At 46.5% G+C, this 19,604-nt stretch overlaps 1 protein-coding gene and 1 long non-coding RNA gene across 6 annotated transcripts in view; one reads left to right on the top strand and one right to left on the bottom strand.

Annotated features, from left to right (window-relative positions):
* The window catches only part of LOC309541772, a 51,633-nt gene that overhangs the window by 2,659 nt on the left and 29,370 nt on the right, over nucleotides 1-19,604 (top strand). The window contains exon 1 of one of the 2 annotated variants that reach the window (XR_014223914.1): nucleotides 10,558-10,603. The exons of the other annotated variant lie outside the window; for it this stretch is intronic. This is a non-coding gene — a long non-coding RNA (uncharacterized lncRNA). Of the gene's footprint in view, nucleotides 1-10,557; nucleotides 10,604-19,604 lie in introns of those variants that run through there. 2 annotated transcript variants of the gene reach the window in all.
* Nucleotides 11,221-19,604, bottom strand: part of SRGAP1 (SLIT-ROBO Rho GTPase activating protein 1) — a 114,384-nt gene continuing 106,000 nt past the window's right edge. For all 4 annotated transcript variants that reach the window (XM_082239535.1, XM_082239534.1, XM_082239536.1 and 1 more), the window contains 4 exons: nucleotides 18,633-18,813; nucleotides 17,146-17,280; nucleotides 16,003-16,348; nucleotides 11,221-14,778 (listed from right to left, as the gene is read on the bottom strand). In XM_082239535.1, coding sequence (XP_082095661.1) covers nucleotides 14,401-14,778; nucleotides 16,003-16,348; nucleotides 17,146-17,280; nucleotides 18,633-18,813 — 1,040 coding nt within the window. In that variant the 3' untranslated portion in view covers nucleotides 11,221-14,400. The remainder of the gene's footprint in view (nucleotides 14,779-16,002; nucleotides 16,349-17,145; nucleotides 17,281-18,632; nucleotides 18,814-19,604) is intronic.

The raw sequence follows: 19,604 nt of genomic DNA, 5'->3' as shown, positions 1-19,604 counted from the left end.
GTCGAAAAAGTCTGCTGGCATTGGCCTATGTGGGAAGAGGGCATGAAACTCTTCTTTGAGCAGAGGTTCGTCTAAAGCGTAGCCCGGCACCCAGCTGTTGGCACTGGCCGGGGCGCCCTCCTTGGCGAGAAGGTATTCCACCCCCTCTTCCCCCCATCTGGAGTCCAAAATCTCCGTGACTTCGTTGATGCGCTCCTCCTGTGCCACTCCCGCTTGCCCGGTTCTCTCTCTGAGCGGGCTCGGTGCCGTTCCTGGTTCCTGAAACCTGTGAGGTGCCTTGTAGGGAGTGAGCACCGATCTGTGGAACACCGGATGCATCCTGGAACCCTCCGGAAGCGCCAGCCTGAAAGCCACCGGGTTGACCTGCTCTTCGACTTGGTAGGGCCCCAGTTGCTTATGCCCTAGTTTCTTCTTCGCCAACGACCTGGCCGGCACTGCGTGGGCTGCTAACCAGACCCAGTCTCCCACATGGATCTCTTCGCCAACCCTTCTGTGTTTGTCCGCTTGTACCTTGTATGCGTGTTTGGCCAGCTCCAGGTGCCGCCGCAGCTGATCGTGGACCTCCTGCAACTCTGACGCGAACGCATCTGCTGTCTGCGGCTCCCCCTCCCCCATTCTTTCCAGTCCCGGGAAGGTTCTGGGGTGCCTCCCGTTGTTGGCGAAGAACGGCGTGACCCCCGTGGACACGTGCTTCGTGTTGTTGTAGGCGAACTCGGCGAGAGGCAGGTAATCCACCCACGTCGCAGGCTGTTGATTCGCATAACATCTCAGGTACTGCTGCATGATGGCATTGACCCGCTCCGCTTGCCCGTTGGTCTGCGGGTGTCTAGCCGACGCCAGGTTGATCTTGACGTTCAGGAAGCCCATCAGCTTCTGCCAGAAATTCGAGATGAACTGTCGCCCTCGGTCGGACAGAATAGACCGCGGCAGACCGTGAACCTTGAACACGTGGTCTATGAACAGTTTGGCGGTTTGTTCCGCCGTGGCCACCTTAGCACACGGAATGAAATGTGCCATCTTGGAGAACAAGTCCACCACCACCAGCACGGCCGTCTTGCCCCTCGAGCTGGGCAGATCCGTGACAAAGTCCAGGGCCACTCTCTCCCATGGTTCGAACGGAGTTTGCAGCGGTTCCAACAGTCCGGCCGGCGGTCTGTGCACTGGTTTGGCCCTCTGGCAGGTGTCACACCTCGCCACGTAGTCCGCGACTTCCCCTCTCATTCCGGGCCACCAGAAGTCTCTGGCGACTAATTCCACCGTCTTCTCCTTGCCAAAGTGCCCGGCAGTGGGCGCGTCGTGCAGCTGCTGCAGTACCTTGGCGCGAAGTTCGTCTCCTGGCACGTAGATGGCCCCTTTACGGAGGAGCAATCCATCTCGCAGCTGGAACTCGTCGGTCGCTGCCGTGCCCCTGTGCACCTCTGCCATCTTTGCTTGCGCGAAGGAGTCATCCTGCAACGCTCGTCGCACCGCCTCCAGGTCAACTGTTGCCGCAGCGCACGCCCACACTGTTGGTGAGAAGATGTGCATGGCGGCCGCTGGCGTTGCCTCCTCCAGATACTGCGGCTTACGGGAGAGAGCATCCGCCATGATGTTGGTGTCCCCCGGGACATACTCTATTCGGAAGTCGAAGTTCGCAAAGAACTCAGCCCAACGTATCTGCCTCTGGTTCAGGAACTGTGCCGTGCGCCAGTGCTCCAGATTCTTGTGGTCCGTGCAGACCTGCACCGTGTGCTTGGCGCCGATCAGGAAGTGCCTCCACGCTTTGAACGCTGCATGAATGGCCAGCAACTCCCTGTCCCAGATGGTGTAGTTCTGTTCGGACTTGCTGAGCTTCCTGGAGTAAAACGCTCCCGGCCTCCAAACCCCCTGCGGGTCTTTCTGCAGCAGGACTGCTCCCATGGCTCTGTCCGAGGCGTCTGTCTCCACCCTCATCGGCCTGCTGGGGTTGACATGAAGCAGCTGCTCTTCCGACGCGAAGAGCCGCTTGAGTGCCTGAAAGGACTGCTCCGCCTGCTCTGTCCAGATGAACTTCTTTTTCTTGGAGCTGAGCGTGTCCGTGATGGCCGCCGTCTGCATAGCAAAGCCTTTGATAAACTTGCGATAGAAGTTCGCGAAGCCGACAAACCGTTGGACCTCCTTCCGGTTGCGTGGGCTTTTCCAATCCAACACTGCTCGAACCTTGGCGCTGTCCATGGCGAGCCCCTTGTCAGACAACTTGTAGCCCAGGAAATCCACCTCCGTCACGTCGAACTGGCACTTCTCCAGCTTGGCGTAAAGCCTATGCTGCTGTAGCCTGCTCAGCACTTCCTTGACGTGTCTGTCATGCTCCTGCTGCGATTCCGAAAAGATCAGGATGTCATCCAAGAAACAGACGCACGTCTTGTAGAGGAGCCCCGCCAACACGTGATGCATGAACGCTTGAAACACGTGGGAGCCATTTTGCAATCCAAAAGGCATAACTCTATATTCGTAGGTGCCCAGGGGTGTGAACATGGCTGTCTTCCACTCATCTCCTTCCCGCATGCGAATGAGGTTGTACGCCCCTCGCAGGTCCAACTTGGTGAACACGCTGCCCTTCCGTACCTTTGCGAGGAGGTCGTCGATTCGGGGCATGGGGAAGTCCGATGGCTTGGTCACACTGTTTAAGATGCGATAGTCCACTACAAGCCTTTTTTGGGGCGTGTCCCGCTTCTTAACAAAGAATACAGGACTGCCCCCCGCTGCCTTGGACTCTCGGATGAAACCGCGCTCCAAATTATGATCTATGAACTCTTTGAGTTCCTGCAGTTCGTCCTCAGACATGGAATACAGCTTCCCTTTGGGCAGCGCCGCCCCCGGTAGCAGGTCAATTTTGCAGTCATATGGTCTGTGGGGGGGTAGCCTGTCTGCCTCCTTCTCACAGAAAACCTCCAAAAATTCTGCGTACCTGTGGGGAACCGCTTGCAGCGTGCCTAGCAGCAGCTGTGACTCCTCTTGCTCCCCTTCCTGCCGGGGCATGATGCAGTGTTCAGCACAAAAGGAAGAGCCGAAGGTCAGCTGCCTCTGGCACCAAGCCAGCGTCGGGCTGTGCTTGTCCAGCCAACTCATGCCCAATACAATGGGCGTGTCCGATAGTTGAGTGACGTTGAAGCTGATGATTTCCCTGTGATTCCCAAGTCGCATCACCATTGGTGGCGTCTGCTTCACCACTTGCCCCCCTAGCAGCTCCCTGCCATCCACCGTGACAACCTGCAGGGGCAGCGTGGCAGGCAGCAACTGTATAGCGTGCCGGTCGACAAAGTCCTGCCCTATAAAGTCCGCATTGCTTCCTGAGTCAATGGTGATTGGCACGTCCATGGTGATTCCATTGGGCAGCTGGAGCGATGCGGTGAGCCTCACTACTGGCTTGGGCGGGAGTGGGTCCATGGGCTGTAAAATCTCTGGGGACTGCTTCACTGACACGTCTGGCTGGGCCCCAGTGCCTCTTCCTCCAGCCAGACTCCGTCGTTTCCCTGCTGTGGTCCTCCTTGCTGCGTTGCTGCAGTTACCATTGCTGAGGCTGCAGTGTGCTTGTGGAGCCTCTGGGGACACTCTTTCGCCATATGCTGTGGATCATCGCAGATATAACACTTCCTGTTCCCTCTAGGAGGCTTCGCTTTCACTGATGCCGGTGCTAGGGCTCTGGCTGCTGACTGAGCCCTTGCACTTCCAACCTCCATAGGTTCCGCCCCTCCTCCTGGCGGAGGCGTGGATTGCGCACGCGCTGCTTCTCTGGGAAGGAAGGAGGAGCCCCTGGCTGGTTCGCGCCCTCCACGCCCTTCGTCCCTGCTCCACGGACGTTCTTCCAGCCGCACCCCCACCGCCAGCGCCCTCTGAACGATCTCCTGCGTGGTCCGGGGTCTCTCCCCCCTCGCAATTTCATCTTTAACCGAGCCGTGCAATCCCTCCCAAAACAGGTCTCTTACAGGGGCCGAATCTCTGTCCCATTCCAGGGCACTGACCAAAGCGAAAAAGCGGGCATGGTACTGCCTTACGCTGGCCCTCCCTTGCCTTAGTCCATGCACCTCCTTCCGGGCAAGATCCACGTCAATGCTTGATAAAAAGCACCCATCCATCGCTTTAATAAAGGCATCCGCATTTTGGAGCGCTGGATCCTTATCCCTCCACAAATTGCGCAGCCATGCTTTAGCATCTCCATGCAAATGGGACATGATGAATCCCACTTTCTCTTGCTCATCTCTAAAGTCTTTGTTCAGCAGTTGCAGTGCACACATTACATCTGCTCTAAAGTTGGGGTACTGTTGCAGATTCCCATCGAAGTGAGAGACCAGACCGCCTGTTCGTCTCCCCAACCCAATCCCCTCCGGTTTGGGTGTCAGTTGCCCTTGCTTCGTAAGCACTTCCAACCTGACCTGGAGATCCCTGTAGGCGGCCGCTGCGTCCTCCTCTCTCTTCCTGGATGCAAGAGCCTCGGCATTCAGTCGTGACACTGCTTCTCTGAGTTCCGCTATCTGCTGTTCAGCCGTCATGTTGTCTGCCGTTCGTGAGCTCGCTAGTAGGCACCCGCTTTCTCTCCTCTCCGTGAGGCCGTAGATGCCCACAATTTATGAGACGGAGCTTACTGTCAGAGCTGCTCCCCGATCCTAGCTCACAGAGGATCACGCTAGCCAGCGATCATTAAGTAAAAGTCTTTATTGAGTTACAGTTTCCATTCTCAAGCTGCTGCGTGCAACTCTACGTCTTATGGTTAGATCGGCGAAGCTCCGTCTGAGTCTCCGCCCCTTGTGCACCAACTTAATATCCTAGCCCTGCTCCACCTTTTCCGCCTGACTGTTCTCCTCTGGGTCCCTCTGCCCCCCGGGGTCTCTTTCCTCCGGGATTCCTCTGACGCCGACCCCCCGGACCCTCCTGTCTCCTTGCGCCGGGCTTTAGGACCTGGCTCCCTCTCCGGGCTGCCTACTGCGTCACTTTCCTGTGCATTTGAACTTGGCGCGCGCGCCCAACCTTCCACTTTCCGTCTGACCGTTTCTTCGCTCCCCGATGGAGGTGTGGCCACTCCTGACTCGTGCCCTCCCTCCTGTTGTGAGCTGCCAGCGCTTGATCCCTGGCGCCCTTCCTCTTCCCTGCTCTCTGGCGGTGACGCTGGTCCCGATTTCCAACTGCTCCCCTCTGAGTCCCCTCTGGCTCTATCTTCCTGGGGTGTCCCCCTAGGCTCCCCCCTTGCCCTGGCCACTGGTGCTCCTTTCTGTGAATCTTCTGATTCACTGGAAAGACTCGGAGATCTCGGGTCGTCGTCATCACTCATCTTTTCTTCTGCCTCCTCCCCCTCGCTCTCTGTTTCCTCCCTTGCCCTTGCCTCTGCTCCTGAACCCCTGACAGTTGGTGTGGGGAATGGAAAGCTGGCAGAGGGCAGAATGGAATGGAGAGACTGGAATCCTGGAGAACAACACTCTATGCTGCAACATTTTATTGCAGGTACCTCTCGTTCCTCTCCTAATTCCAGTGTAGCTTTGCTACTCCCAGGCTGCAGCTGTATGACTTTGTGGAAGGATTCCTGCATGTTCACCTGTGGAGCAGATTATTGGATCTGTGTTGGGGAGCCCCAGAGAATGTAGTTTAGGGCTGGATGGGACAAATCCCAGTGTGTATGTGTTTTAAAGAAAGCACAGCACTGGGCTGACTGTGTGAATGAAAGCAAGCCACTAGGGGGAGATTCTGGATTAGAAACCTTAAAAAAAATCACAATGCATCTGGTTTTCAGGCACACCACACTGTCTAGCTCTCACTATAAAAGCCCAGAATGCAGTATGAGGCTCTTCACATGAATAGGGTTGATTCATGTGATGACACACATTACAGTGGTACCTCAGGTTAAGTACTTAATTCGTTCCGGAGGTCTGTACTTAATCTGAAACTGTTCTTAACATGAAGCACCACTTTAGCTAATGGGGCCTCCTGCTGCCGCCGCGCCACGGAAGCCTGATTTCTGTTCTCATCCTGAAGCAAAGTTCTTAACCTGAAGCACTATTTCTAGGTTAGCGGAGTCTGTAACCTGAAGCATTTGTAACCTGAAGCGTATGTAACCTGAGGTACCACTGTATTGTCACTGCATGCCTGGACTGATGGGGAAACTCTATAAATAGCTTTGGGGATGTACACAATGGATATAGTATTCCCCTCTCTCCATTTTTGAATGAAGTAAAAGATCTAAAGCAACCTGGTGGGATGGCTGGAAGGAAAGTTAGATTCTGGTGCTGATCAGAGTAGAGGTACTGGGAGAGGAGTCCTTAAGCCTCCTGTCTGTACTCCCTTCCTGATTGTCATTTCTGCACTCTGCTTTTAGCCCTGATGGGAATAATAATAAAAAAGGCAAGTTGCTGAACCAAGGTGTTTTTCCTCATGTGGGTGGAATTTAATAGTTACTTATGATAGGGGAGGGAATTGATTTACATCAGGGAAATTATATTGGAGCGTTAACCCACTAGACTGCTTCAAGAGAGCAAATCACAAGCCTCATAGGGCTATTTTAGCCCATTGTCATTTGTGTAAGCCCGGGCTGGGGAATTGGTGACAGGGTAGTAGTTGCTAAATACAATTAGGTCCAAGGTGGCTTTTTCCCCAGGCGTGGCCACACTGTCACCTCTTGCAAGGTGCTTAGAGCCACCTACTCATGCGATGACTCATTCACCACACCCTGAACGCCCCCAGTCTTGCTACCTTTAATCAGCCATGGAGGTCGAGCATCCAAGCGCCATGCTATTGGGTGCAAATTCATAAATACTCTTGTCAATGCCACTCGGCTGCAGAGCTGAAGCTGGTCCTACAAAGCATGGCTTGATGGGGCATTAGAAAGCTCACTCGAGACGGCATCGATCATGGCATCTTGCTTGCGGTGGAGATGACTGATTTTTGTCCTCAAAGCGCCCAACTCTTTGAGGTTTCTGAGGTCTCCTGGTCTCCCTCCCTCAATGTAAGGCTCGACAGCTTATGGATCACGCTTAATAATTCCATGGGCCGATTTATCGAGGACAGAATGCAAACCGTGAAGCAGGTCCTCTTCTGTCAGCCTGGTCTTGACATGGGGATAGATCAAGAAAGCAATCTTCCTACTGAAGTGTTACTGTTGTTAATCAGAAATATTGGACCGTCGTAGTAAATGGGGAAATTATGAATGCTCACTTTCGGAGAGCTGGTCTGTTCAGGATTTTTTTCTTACAGTATCACTCAACCAGTACTTGCTGTAGAAGGTAATGATATTCAACTGGTTACTATGGTAATGATGCACTAGTTGCCATGGTGCGCAAGTACTGTATATATATCTATTTATCAATTTATTTGAAGGCAGCAAACGGCAGGCAATTTTTCAATGTAATTAAATATGCCATAGGTAGTCTAGGCATAAAATGTAGAAATGTACCGATTGCACAAAGAAATGGAGGGACCCCAGAGATAAATTCAACACTTCTTGGCACTCCACATTTACAGAGTTGCTAAATATGGGTGTTCCCCCCCCCCAACTTTGTGGAAATTCAACCCTTCCTCCCTGTCCCTTTGTCTAAAATATTCATTCATCTTCACTAGTGCCTGTTGCGACTGGGGTGGGGGCAGAAGTCGGCAGTAGATGGAGCAAACTAATTCTATTTTTTAAAATAGAAATTGTTTTTAAATTTGTTTTGTAAAAGAGTTTTACATTGTTTTTAATTTGTTTTGACATTATGTTTCCCCTTCCTGTCCCACTCCCCGGAGCACAGACTCCTATGAGAAAGCGTTGTTCCAAAGTTTCACATGTATCTAATGCTCCTGCTGGCTTGCAAAAGATCTTTGTGAGAAGCGAAGGCTAAGGAATATACCTTGGGGAGTGGAGTCCCCAAGAAGGCTGGATGGTGCCTTGTATGCCTCCTTCCAGTAACTCCTGCAGCCAAGCTCTAGGGCCAGATACATTGCTCTGCTTTCCTTTGGACCACATCAGCAAGGCAGAGAGGGAGGTCTTGTCGTCTAGGTAGCCTAGGACCTCCATACGCACTTGCATCCCTGAGAGGTCACTAGTGCAACCCCCTGCAATGTAGGAATCTCAGTTAAAGCATCCACGACAGGTGGCCATCCAAGCTCTGCTTAAAAACCTCCAAGGAACTGTCAGACAGTCTTTTTCCAAAAGTTTATTTGGGATCTCCTTTCTTGTAACTTGAAGCCATTGCTTCAAGTCCTACCATCCAGAGCAGGAGAAAACAAGCTTGCTACCTCTTCCACGTGACAGCCCTTAAGAACTGTGACGACTCTATGATTTTATGATCACTATGGAGAAACGCTTATCGTTTTTTGTGTGGGCCAGCTTCTTGGCCAACAGGATTGTGGTACCCCAAGAAGGGAGAAGGTCAAAGCATCACTCCTCTCTCCCTTAACCAGGATTTGACCCAAATCAGCCCTGAGTGCTTACTGGAAGGAGAGATCCTGAAGCTGAGACTCCAATACTTAGGCCACCTCATGAGAAGCGAAGACTCCCTGGAAAAGACCCTGATGTTGGGAAAGATGGAGGGCACAAGGAGAAGGGGACAGCAGAGGATGAGATGGTTGGACAGTGTTCTCAAAGCTACCAGCATGAGTTTGACCAAACTGCGGGAGGCGGTGGAAGACAGGAGTGCCTGGCGTGCTCTGGTCCATGGGGTCATGAAGAGTCGGACACGACTAAACAAAAACAACATGGCAGTTATATGCTGAATCCTCACTACCTTGGACAACTGAATAAGCTTCTCAGGCCTCAGCTTATCATCTCCATAGAATGAGTCAGTTGGCATGTGCCGTGTTATTTTGATGGCAAGATATCCCAAACAGACTTTCTATAGTTTGCTCCAAGTTGAGTAGATGTAAATCAGCTGAGCAGGGATATATTTTCCTTTAACAAAACCACTTCAGAGGGATTCCTTATTCATACCCTACCTAACATTTTCCTGACGCTGTCGCATCCATAATAAGGAACATTTGTATTAGTTAAATATTGAAGCAGGTTTCTTGTTAAGGTACAAAAAGGGATGTGATGGAGATAAAACAAGACAGGCAGGAGATAAAAGGGTTGTGCCTTTGTGGCATCAAGATTTACCATTGAATAGTAGGGTAGATATGCAGCTACCTCCCTTTGTAACTCTGTCGTGCTGAAGAGGTTATTTCTGGAGACACAGCTACATGCAAAATGCATGATTTGGCATCAATGTTATATAAAAAGAAATGCAAGGAATGCAATGCAGTGCATGGAGTTTTCTCTCTTAGCATTCCGTATCTCCTTCATGCATACAGTTTTCCTGTATTATTTCCTTCCAGAAGATGCAAATAATTCAAACTTGGTATATCCCTGTTCAGTTCTTATTGGCCCCTTCATACTGGCGTTTTATTGTAGATGCATTCTGCAACATGTTCTTGACACAATAATAGTTATTTAGTTAGTGGTGGATTTATTCTGCTCGAGTTTGTACTGTGCTGATTCCCCAGTGATACCACAATATTGCTGTCCTGAGGGGTTATGGCTCAAACAAAGCAGGACAAAATAAACCAGGACATTTGTGCTATAAAAAAAGTTGCGGGATTTCAGCATGAAGTTACAGGATATGCTGCGACTGACACAGCGGAACCACTCCAAAACTTGCTGTCACAAGCAGTATTGAAAGTGGGATTGTGTGTAACCACCCAATAGCATCATGAGCACAAATCATAGTGAACATAGAATAAAAGGGATGTTTGCAGGGCCTCTATAATATTCCTTCCAGTGAAAGTCAGAAAATTATTGGCTCATAGCTGTTTTGAAGGGGAAAATAACCTTCACGTTGGGATTTTTTGTGGAGTGCCTTTTGTGTGTGGTCGACACCTTGAAGGCACTCCTTACGGCTCCACCCCTCCATGGGTGAGGGTCTTGGATGGCAGATAGCTTGGGTGAGAGCCAGATGCACTAGTGTTATAGACAGTAATCTGCGTGATCTATGGGTAGGAATTTGTTTGTATATTTTTATGGTTCTGCCAGTGAATATTTGGTCTCCCGCTGTTTCTGCAGCTCGTTTTTTGTAGAGCAAAAATGGCGCTAGAGTTGGAGTGAATGTGTGCAAATAGAATAGGGCAAGTGATATTGGGAGGACTACTGGGTATTGTACGGTTTGTGTAGATGTCAAAGAATGTGCCTTGGATGAGAGGTGAGAAGGGAAGGGGTTCCTTGTTTTTTAAATGTGCTGCTATCTTAATGTTTTGGGTTTGTTATTGTTTTATATTGCAGTTTTCCAGTTTCATTCTTTATTATAGTTCTTTGTTATTTTTGTGAACCAAACAGAAGTTGTGTTATTAAGCAGTATGTAAGTGAATGAATCTACTGTACATTTTGGAAAATGGCTTGTCCATTTGTTCTCTATAGTTTTGGCTGCCTCTTTAGAGAGTGTTGCCAAGCTTGGCACAAGAGTTTCCATAGTGGAGGCAGCCATCTTTGGGAATTTTCAGGCTCTAGCTGCCCTTTAGAATCAAGATGGTGGACCAAAACATGACTCTGGTGTGACTTCACCTTTTTTTTTGGCAGTTTTGCCACCTATCAAAAATTGTCATCAAACAGGGGTTCCTGAGGTGGAGGAAAATTTGATCACTGTTAGGATGCCAGGTGTCATTTTGAACGTCAGACATCACTTTGGTGTGACTTCACATGATATTTGGCATGACAAGCCCTAACTCACAAATCACACTATTTAGAAACCACAGTATATTTTGCTTTCTGAAAAATACCTGGGCAGTGCGAGACACTCCTCATTTAAGATAAATGTATATGGAGTCATCTGTGTTCTTTGTCTACCATTTCCACTATGCATCCTTGAATGTGTTACAGTTGCTTTCATGAGCTGGAATTGAAAGAGGAGAGTTTGTTTGATTTGAATCTGGACAAGGAATAAAACGAGTTCTGAGCCTTTTTTTAAATGGCTGGTAGAAATGGTCTTCGTACTTTGTGGCTGTCTGGGTTTGCTGTTGGCTTTGGGAACAGCACTACCTTCATGAATGACTGCTTGCTTACCTGTTCAGCTTGTACACTTGTAAATAAAGGAGATATTTCCAAGCACCATAAGACTCCCAGGTTGCCTCCACTAAAGGTAAATATCACCCTGTAAAGGTGTCTTGGAACTTAGGGAATTGGGCCTCATTAACACTGAGCCTAGAAAAGGCATATGCAAGGATACGCACATGCAGAAATATGTTGATAATTAGACATCATTAAAACAAAACAAACACAGACAAAACTACCCTTATTTATTATATAAAGTTACACTATGAGAAACAAATCTGAATGTATATTGAAGCCTGTAATGGTACATGCCAAAATGTACAGTACTATACATAAAAGTGCATTGTCACAACAGCTTAACAGTACGTTTTCTTCTTTTAAAACTGTGCAATTGTAACTCTCCTGTTGTCTGAGAATGGAAGGAATGCAATGGGAATGCAGCAGAACATGAAATGGAACTGCAACAATACAAGAGCAAAGTTAAAGCTCCTCTAAAAATGTAAAGGCACTTTCACATGTACATACTACAGATGTACATTGACACAATTAGGTAACAGTCAACAAGCAGGAAGCTACCAGCACTGCAATCTATCAAACTGACAGTCAAGGACAATACTGATTCGATTAGGTACACAGGCGGTTACCCTTTTACTATACAGCCTGTAGCTGTATCAGTCTTTCCTGTTAAATATCCATTCACTATACTTCAAATAGCTATAACAAACCATCAAACTACACACATTTAACTCGCGTGAATGTTCTAAGCAGAAGCAATCACTGGATGCACTGTTTCTAATATTTTTTCCCTTCTCCACTAAACAATCTCTAATATAAGCAGTATGGAGGCCGGTACAGTTATTCAGACGTACAGAGTTTCCCTATGCAATTTCATGATACAGGCACCCACCTTAAGTTCTGCCACACAACCTATTAATTAATAATACAAAGTCACTAGGCTATAATGCACTTAAAGGAACGGCAACGCTTCCGTTTGTCCCATAGGTCCTAGATTTGGGCTCGTTACAAAAATAATTCCTAGCCTTGCAGGGGCCACGGCAACACTTCACTATGATTAGCATTAGCTAAAAGCTCACTACAGAGTCCAGGATCTTAGTTAAGCTTCCAGGGTGCATTCTAGGGATATGGGATCGAGTTCCTTTCTAGATAGTGGCAGCTTTGGTGGATGTAACATTTCCTATGGTCTACTGTGGCAAACAAAATCATTATATATACTGTAGCGCCAAGTGAATTCTTTTTCATCTTGTTTTTCAGATTTATGAATTCCACCCAGATCTGGTTTCCAATTTAGGTTTGTAAATAGCCCCCAGTTTCATCAGCTGAGATGAAAATGTTTGTCTCCCCCCCATTTTTGGGCACAAATAACTAACAGAGATGTGTGAGCAGGGCAGGCCCACAGATGTTCATGTGGGCAACTTCTTTGCAAAGCTACATACGTCTTTGCCACATCCATGCTACATGTGATTTGGCAATCCCATTCAGCTAAATATAATTAGTAAACAAACTGCAATGGGAGTAAATCAGTCCCAAACAACAATGGTAGCTACGATGTCCTTAGGCAATTCTTTCTGCCTAACAACTAGTCTCCTCCTGTTTGATTCCGCATAGTAGGAAGGACCCAAATGAAAACATTCATTTTGAAGAATGACAAGTTCCTAATGTGACAAGTTCTATGACAAAAGAAACCCCTTATTTTGATCAGGTTTTGCATATGTAGACAAGTATCAGCTGAATCAATTCCTTCCCCCAACTCCAGCCTAGTACTCCCACGGTTTTTAGTTAAGTGTTTGCCTGATTAGTAACATACGATAAATTCTCCTGTGGAGTGAGGTGGTGACCTTGTAAAAACATTCACGGAAATGATATAGCTTACTGTTAAGTTTGTGCAAAACACTTGTTAGTTCATATGTAACAATAACAACAAAGATGAAGCACTATGCAGGTTGATAGCTTCACTCACACATAAACACACATGAAAAAAGTAACGACATGTTAGTGGGGGGGGGGAGAGTGGTTCTGATAGATTTTATTCAGATTCTAGAGTAGAAAATGAGATCTTTGCCCTGTGAACAACCTCTCACCTCAAGAGGAGTTATTCCAGTTTAGAAATCAAAATTCACCTGAATAAATACACTCGTGAAACAGCACACTCTTTTGTACACAGTAGCCCCTTTTGCTTGCCACAAGAAGCAATAAAACCATGGCTTACTATGAATGAGCCTTGTACCAGTGCATGCTGTTCAATCTGTCCTACTCTTCTCGGAGCCAGGAGTAACACACCACAAAACTTGGCTTTGTCTTACTTATGAACCCGCACTGGTTTGTTTCTTGCAAACAAACAGCTAGTGGCAAGCTACAAACAAATTGCAAGAACTAACTACCACTTGTTCCTGGCTTACCACTCATGGTTTGTTTCTTGCTCGAGTCAAGCCTTGTGGTTTGTTTCTTCCACCTCTAGAAGCTAGCACACTGCTTGTTCACGGAAAGCAATAAACCATGTCTTACTGTGACATGCAGGCCAATGTGTTTCATAATCATAAGGATACAGCAGCTTTGAAGTGTAGGTTTTCTAGGAATGTTTTGTTACAAATAATTTGATTAGCTAAGACTATCTGCAGAGACATCTAAACCATCGGCTCATAGGAATGTAAACATATTTTTTGTAGTGATTTGTTTGTGTGAACAGTTGTCTGAAAGAACTGGTGGCTAAAAATCTACCTTTATTGCAGTGCAGCAAGCCTGAGTGCAACCATTAGAAACTATTCTATATAGCATTTCTGACAACAGGCTTTAGCTTTGATTTAGAGAGCTGCCATCTACGTCGGTGTGAGATGCAAATACATTCTCCATATGCAGTACTAACCCTACCAACACACATACAAAGTATTTTGAAGGAAATGTCTTTCCTGATTCACTTCTTAATAATCCTCAAGATACAAACTTTTAGCCCATATAAAAAATCTGATCAATACTGGAGCCAATTACAATATAGAAGTAAACAAATCCATTAATTAATCCCTTTCAAATGACCACTCATAAGTCTAAAAACTAGAGTAAGTGTAACTTATTGAACCTCACGGGATGCTGGCTGTGACCTGTGAAGCTTTTATTAGAAAAGGTGCAGCGTGGAGTTTTCAAGTAAAAGCATGTATTCCTGTTGATTTAAAACGACGCACAATTAACTGTCCAGTTTAAAAATTGGACCCATGTTAACGTAGGTAGCTTGGAGACATTACACTAAAAAAAACACATTTTTTTTAAAAAAAACAAAACCTCTCCCGTTATAAATTAGAAACGAATGGTGTGATGGAACACAAGACATTGATCAGCGCTCCATCCTTTGGGTAGCTCCACGCTCCACGCTTGCCACACAAACTGCTTGGTTTTCACATTGTGCAAGACTTGTCTGCTGGACCTTGGGATGGAGAGGAAGGGCCCACGGTTGGGTTTGTTTTTGGAAGAACGATGGGCTTTGGCCTAAGGGCAGGCGGTTTCAGTTGCACCCCCATCCTGGGTGCCACCATGGGCTTGAAGGTACTCATAGTATCACTGGAAGAGCTGGTGCTACGCCGAATCTGAGGCTCGGTGCTTCTTAAGAGGACACTGTGGAGAGGGCTCAGGGAGTCCGTGGAGGCCGTGCTGGAGGGGGGATTTTTCATTGGTTCCAAGGTATCCAGCACTACATCTGGGGCATGTTTTGCAGAGCTTTGACGTTCCAGTTCCCGGAGTTCATTCAGAGCTGTGTTCATTGTTTCTTCAATATCCTGTTCCAAAGGAAGAAGCAAGTTTGCTAAAGATTAATGAAATACCGAACACCAAAGATGGCATGGGCCATTGCATTGCGCCTCCTCCCTACATCATGGTGGAAACCAAATCTCTTTCTCTCTCATGTGAGAGTAAATGTATTAACCAAGCACCAGTATTATTGAGGCGCAGGAATGCCTCAATAACTAACTACATGTTTAGAAAATACCAAGAACACCATGTGTAGAACTATTCAGTCACAGCAAGGTGCAAGCAAGAACAATACCAGGTGTTTCCTGCTTATCTGAAGCACAATACCTATTTTTCAGATAATAGTAAAAAATACTCATGTTTTTATCCTTAGCGCTATACTTGGGGCTAGATGAACAAGTGCTACAGTGCTTCTCCAGGGCAACAGAGAAGTGGACACGCTGCAAGAAATATGTGTCATTTGGGATTTGCTGTGCAGACTTGTTACTTTCCAAACTTTAAAAAGTAGCTTAAGAAGTACTGATATTATATAAATGCTCTTCGCCATGAAGGCAAACCGGTTGGAATTCAATGCTGGGCCTATTCATGAGTACATCCACTGAAGTTAATAAACATGAAAAACTTAGGTTCATTGGGTCTATTCCAAATAGGACTTAGCTGAATAGAATCCCCAAGGTTCAAAAAGGGATGTGAAAACATGTATGTTTTGTAGTTGATTTTTAAGGAGTGGAAGAGACTGGACCACGTGAGTATCTCCCGAGTTCCAAATAGAAGGTGCAAACAGCATGAATTTAACATTAATATGACAATAAAAGGAAAGGTAGTGCAAAGATCATATTATGGATAAGGAAGATTAGATGAAATGCAGAGTGAAGAACAGATATCTGTAGTTTAAGATGAAATTGAGGAATACCAACAAAAAAGACACTGAAGAAATCAAGTATGGATAAAATAAGAGAATTAGTAGGAGTCTCAGGGCTAACTTCTATCTTGCTCACCTTTATCATTAAGTATATCCAGCCATCATGTAAAGCACAGAATTAACTCAGAGGTGAGGCATCCCTTTTTGTGCACCTGCACACATTACCAAGCTGATATGAACACAACACAATCAAGGAACTAGAAATAAACACTAATAGCACAGCCACCAGGACACCAGATTGAGGTTATAGGCTTATTTATCTCAAAAGTTCACACTAACATTCCCTGTAGTAGAGAAAGCAACTACTCCTATGTTAACTCACAAGACCCACCTGAGCAATTGCCTCTGGGTCAAGTGGTTTGTGGTCATTGAAAACTGGGTATTGGCCAGATGATGTTGATCTTCTAATGGGTGGGCTGTCAATTTTCTTCAGGGATTCATGCCTACTAATATTGGTGAGGCTGCCATGACCAGGCCTTCGTCTCCTTTCTGGACTATCCGTATTGAGGCTGCGGTTTTGAAGGGCAGCACGAGAAGCGCTGTGGCTTGTCATACTGGGGGAGCCCAACTCCAGCGATGAATTGGCAAGGCTGTGCGGTTGATGAACTGGACAGTGTCCATCGCTGGTTCTGCCAGGGCGTCTGCCGGGAAGCGAGAGTTCAGTTCTCTTGCGCTGCCTGCACAGAGAGGCAAAGTGAAGACACAGGAAATGAAACGAAGAACGTATGAATCATATCTGTCAATACATGTTGCCCAACAAAATGTGTTGGTGTGGTGAGTGTGAGCTGTGAAGGAAGTCCACCAGGTCAAATATTAACTCACCTATGAAGGTCTAGATCAGTGTTTCCCAGAGTGGGTGATACTGCCCCCTGGAGGGTGCTGGATCGATCTGGGGGGGCAGTAGTAGCCTCAGGTGCAATTGGGGTGCAGCGTTGAATAATAATAAAGGGGCAGTGGAAGCATAAAGAAAGAAGCTAATAAAATTTTGAAAAACTGTATAGGTTTCATCTGTGTAATGACACTGGCCATTAGGTCAGGCACTGTTGTGGGATGACGGCAATGCCTCCCCCTGGATCTGGCGGTCGAGGTGGGGGGCTTTCCTGGGTTTGGGTGAACCCTTTTCAGCTGCACCCAGTCCCAGGAAGTGGATCACAGCTTGCCTACCTATTTGGCCAATGGCAGGCGGGCTGTGGCACCACCCCTGCCCCTGGGGCAGATTGGACTGAGCTGGCAGGGGGGCGCTGAGCAATTTTTTTTCTGAAAAGGGGGCAGTAGGCCAAATAAGTCTGGGAACCTGTGGTCTGATGATCTTTGTCAAGACGCTATATTTTATGCCTCAAACCTCCATGAATGAAAAATCGACACAGTTGTTTCACGGATTGCCAAAATAACACATGTGGTGTGCTTTTAATGTTCTCAAGTGCAATATAAACGCCACGTATTTAGTTAATGCTGAGTGCTCAGTTCAATTTACCTTCCGGAATATATTTCAGGTTGACGATCTGTGGGCGAGTTCATATCCTTAGAGGAAGACTTGTCCTCTGTTACTGGTCCACTGCTGGCTTCACTATCTGCTTTCTGGCTCAGTGTGTCTGAAAATGTATCATCCCTGAGCAGAAAAGACAGGTGACAATTTTTGAGAAACCAATATTATTGGGTGGAAAGAGTAAGAGTGGTTCATGATCTTCCCCTTCTCCATTTTCAGTCATCTCATTCTCGTTAATAACCACTATAACCATTATATTCAAAGGCATTAGGTAGACATATAATCAAATGTCGGCCAATAGCAGGAATGCAATTGAAAAATAAAGAAGCAATGCGGGGCCAGAATATCCCCAGCTGAGCTTCTCTTTATAATTTGCCTTCTAGCTTCAGCTTTGTAGATGCTCCTAAGTGACATTTTGCCTTCCAAATGGCAACTGAGAAGGTATCATAATAAGGAAGCAAGCAATGTATCTTCCAATTAGCCTAACAACAGTGTTGAGACTTTTAGGAGCTGGAAAGCATGCTTTCTCAAAGAGGGAGCTGTATTTTTATTCAAACAGAATTCTGAAAAAGGCAGAGAAACAGGAAAAGTGCAATCATATACAAAAAAAACTATGGGCTGCAAATGACACAGAATTTGATCTTGAAAAGTGAGGATGGTTTCAGTTAAAACTAAGAATTCTCACCATATTGGATTTAGCAGCCCTCTTCCATTATTACAGCTGCTGTAAGCAGTGTTTCTGCTTATTTAAGTTATTTCTATACTGCTCTTCATATAAATATACTTCGCGATATTTAGTGCTTTTTGTGTGTGATGATATTCACCAGTAAGAGGGACAGTCATTCCTCTTTTTTTGCTGCCTGTGGCGGCCATTTTATGCAGCCAGCTACAGCACTTTGATTATGTTATGAATACTAGCAGTTCGAAAGCATGTCAAAGTGCAAGTAGATAAATAGGTACCGCTCCAGCGGGAAGGTAAACGGCATTTTTGTGTGCTGCTCTGGTTTGCCAGAAATGGCTTAGTCATGCTGGCCACATGACTCCCTCGGCCAATAAAGCGAGATGAGTGCCGCAACCCCAGAGTCGGCCACGACCGGACCTAATGGTCAGGGGTCCCTTTACCTTTACCAGCAATAACAAAAAAGCACTGTCCAGGATGGTTCACAATAAGAAATTACAGTAAAATATATCACTATATGCTACCAGAGGGGAGAGGGAGAGAATGAAGAGATAAAGGAGGAAATGATGCTCAAACACTGATTGGCTCTTGGCAGCAGGAAATTGTCCTAGGGTCCCAGCTTCCACAAGTACTCCTGCCTGCTATCTGGAACCCCACTCCAGGGGCTCGACCCCACAGCTTTGGTTTATGGGGCCTGTATAATGTCTACAAATCAACCATCGGTACTTGACTAGACCCGTCTGATTTGGCATATGACAACTTCTAGGGTACTATGCACCACTTAGCTGTTCCTTACATATCTTGAACCACTATGTATTGGTGAGGTACAAGGCCATCAATTCCATTGTGTCTTCCTTCCCACCAGTCATCAGAAGCTCGATGATATAAGAGCAGGGAGGCCCCTTTTTTAAAAGACAGCTCTCGTGCAGATCTTCCAACATAGTCAAACTTGGCAATAGCTTCTATTGGTTCACATTCTGTGGAGAAAAGATGAAGCACAATGTATTAGACCGGGTGTGTGTGTGGGAGGGGACAGTACTCGGGAGGAAGAATTTCTCATAAGGAACACATAATGGATGCAAGCAAAGCTGAAGAGAGAAAGACATCCAGAAATGACATACTGTTGATCAAGAAAATAAGCCCCAATAGAATCTGTGGAGCTCTCTTTCTTGCCCTTACAATATTTCAAGTGACAGGGACAAAGAGAAGACTTGGGATCTGCAAGAAACTTAAGATTTTTGGAATGGTCAGTTGCACAATGAACAAGTGCTATTTTCTATCAGTTGTTTACAATGACGCCAACAACCCTGCATGATACTTTTATGGGCTGCCTTCAGAGTTTTGATTCCTTGGAAGAATCAGTTTTAGAAAATAACTTCAGATCCAGGTAATACTGTCATCAAGTTGCGGGATAATGATTCTATGATGAATCAGCCTCATGTAGCCGATACCCTTAACTCTAATTAAAGCATGAAGGGGTTAAGACCATAGAGTAAACTGTGTTTACAAAAAACACCAACACAAGTTACAAAACCCTTTTATAGAGATTTGATAAAATAGGTCTTGTGAGCTTCAGTCAGTGTGAATACAGTTAGACCAAGGAACAAAATAGTTCCACCTTTGCAGCTCCTTTGAAATTACAATGACAGAACTACTTCCTTGACCCGTTTTTTATTTCCTTCACCTATCTATAAATACAGAGGAGATAGCATAGTATTCCAACAAAAACATTGCATTTCTTTTGTGTGAATTCTACATCAGCCATGAT

This window comes from Podarcis vaucheri, assembly GCF_965113315.1.
Source record: "Podarcis vaucheri genome assembly, chromosome: 10".
In the NCBI taxonomy this organism is placed as follows: domain Eukaryota; kingdom Metazoa; phylum Chordata; class Lepidosauria; order Squamata; family Lacertidae; genus Podarcis; species Podarcis vaucheri.
Note: the sequence above shows the minus strand (reverse complement) of the source record. Positions and strands in the feature narration are given on the sequence as shown.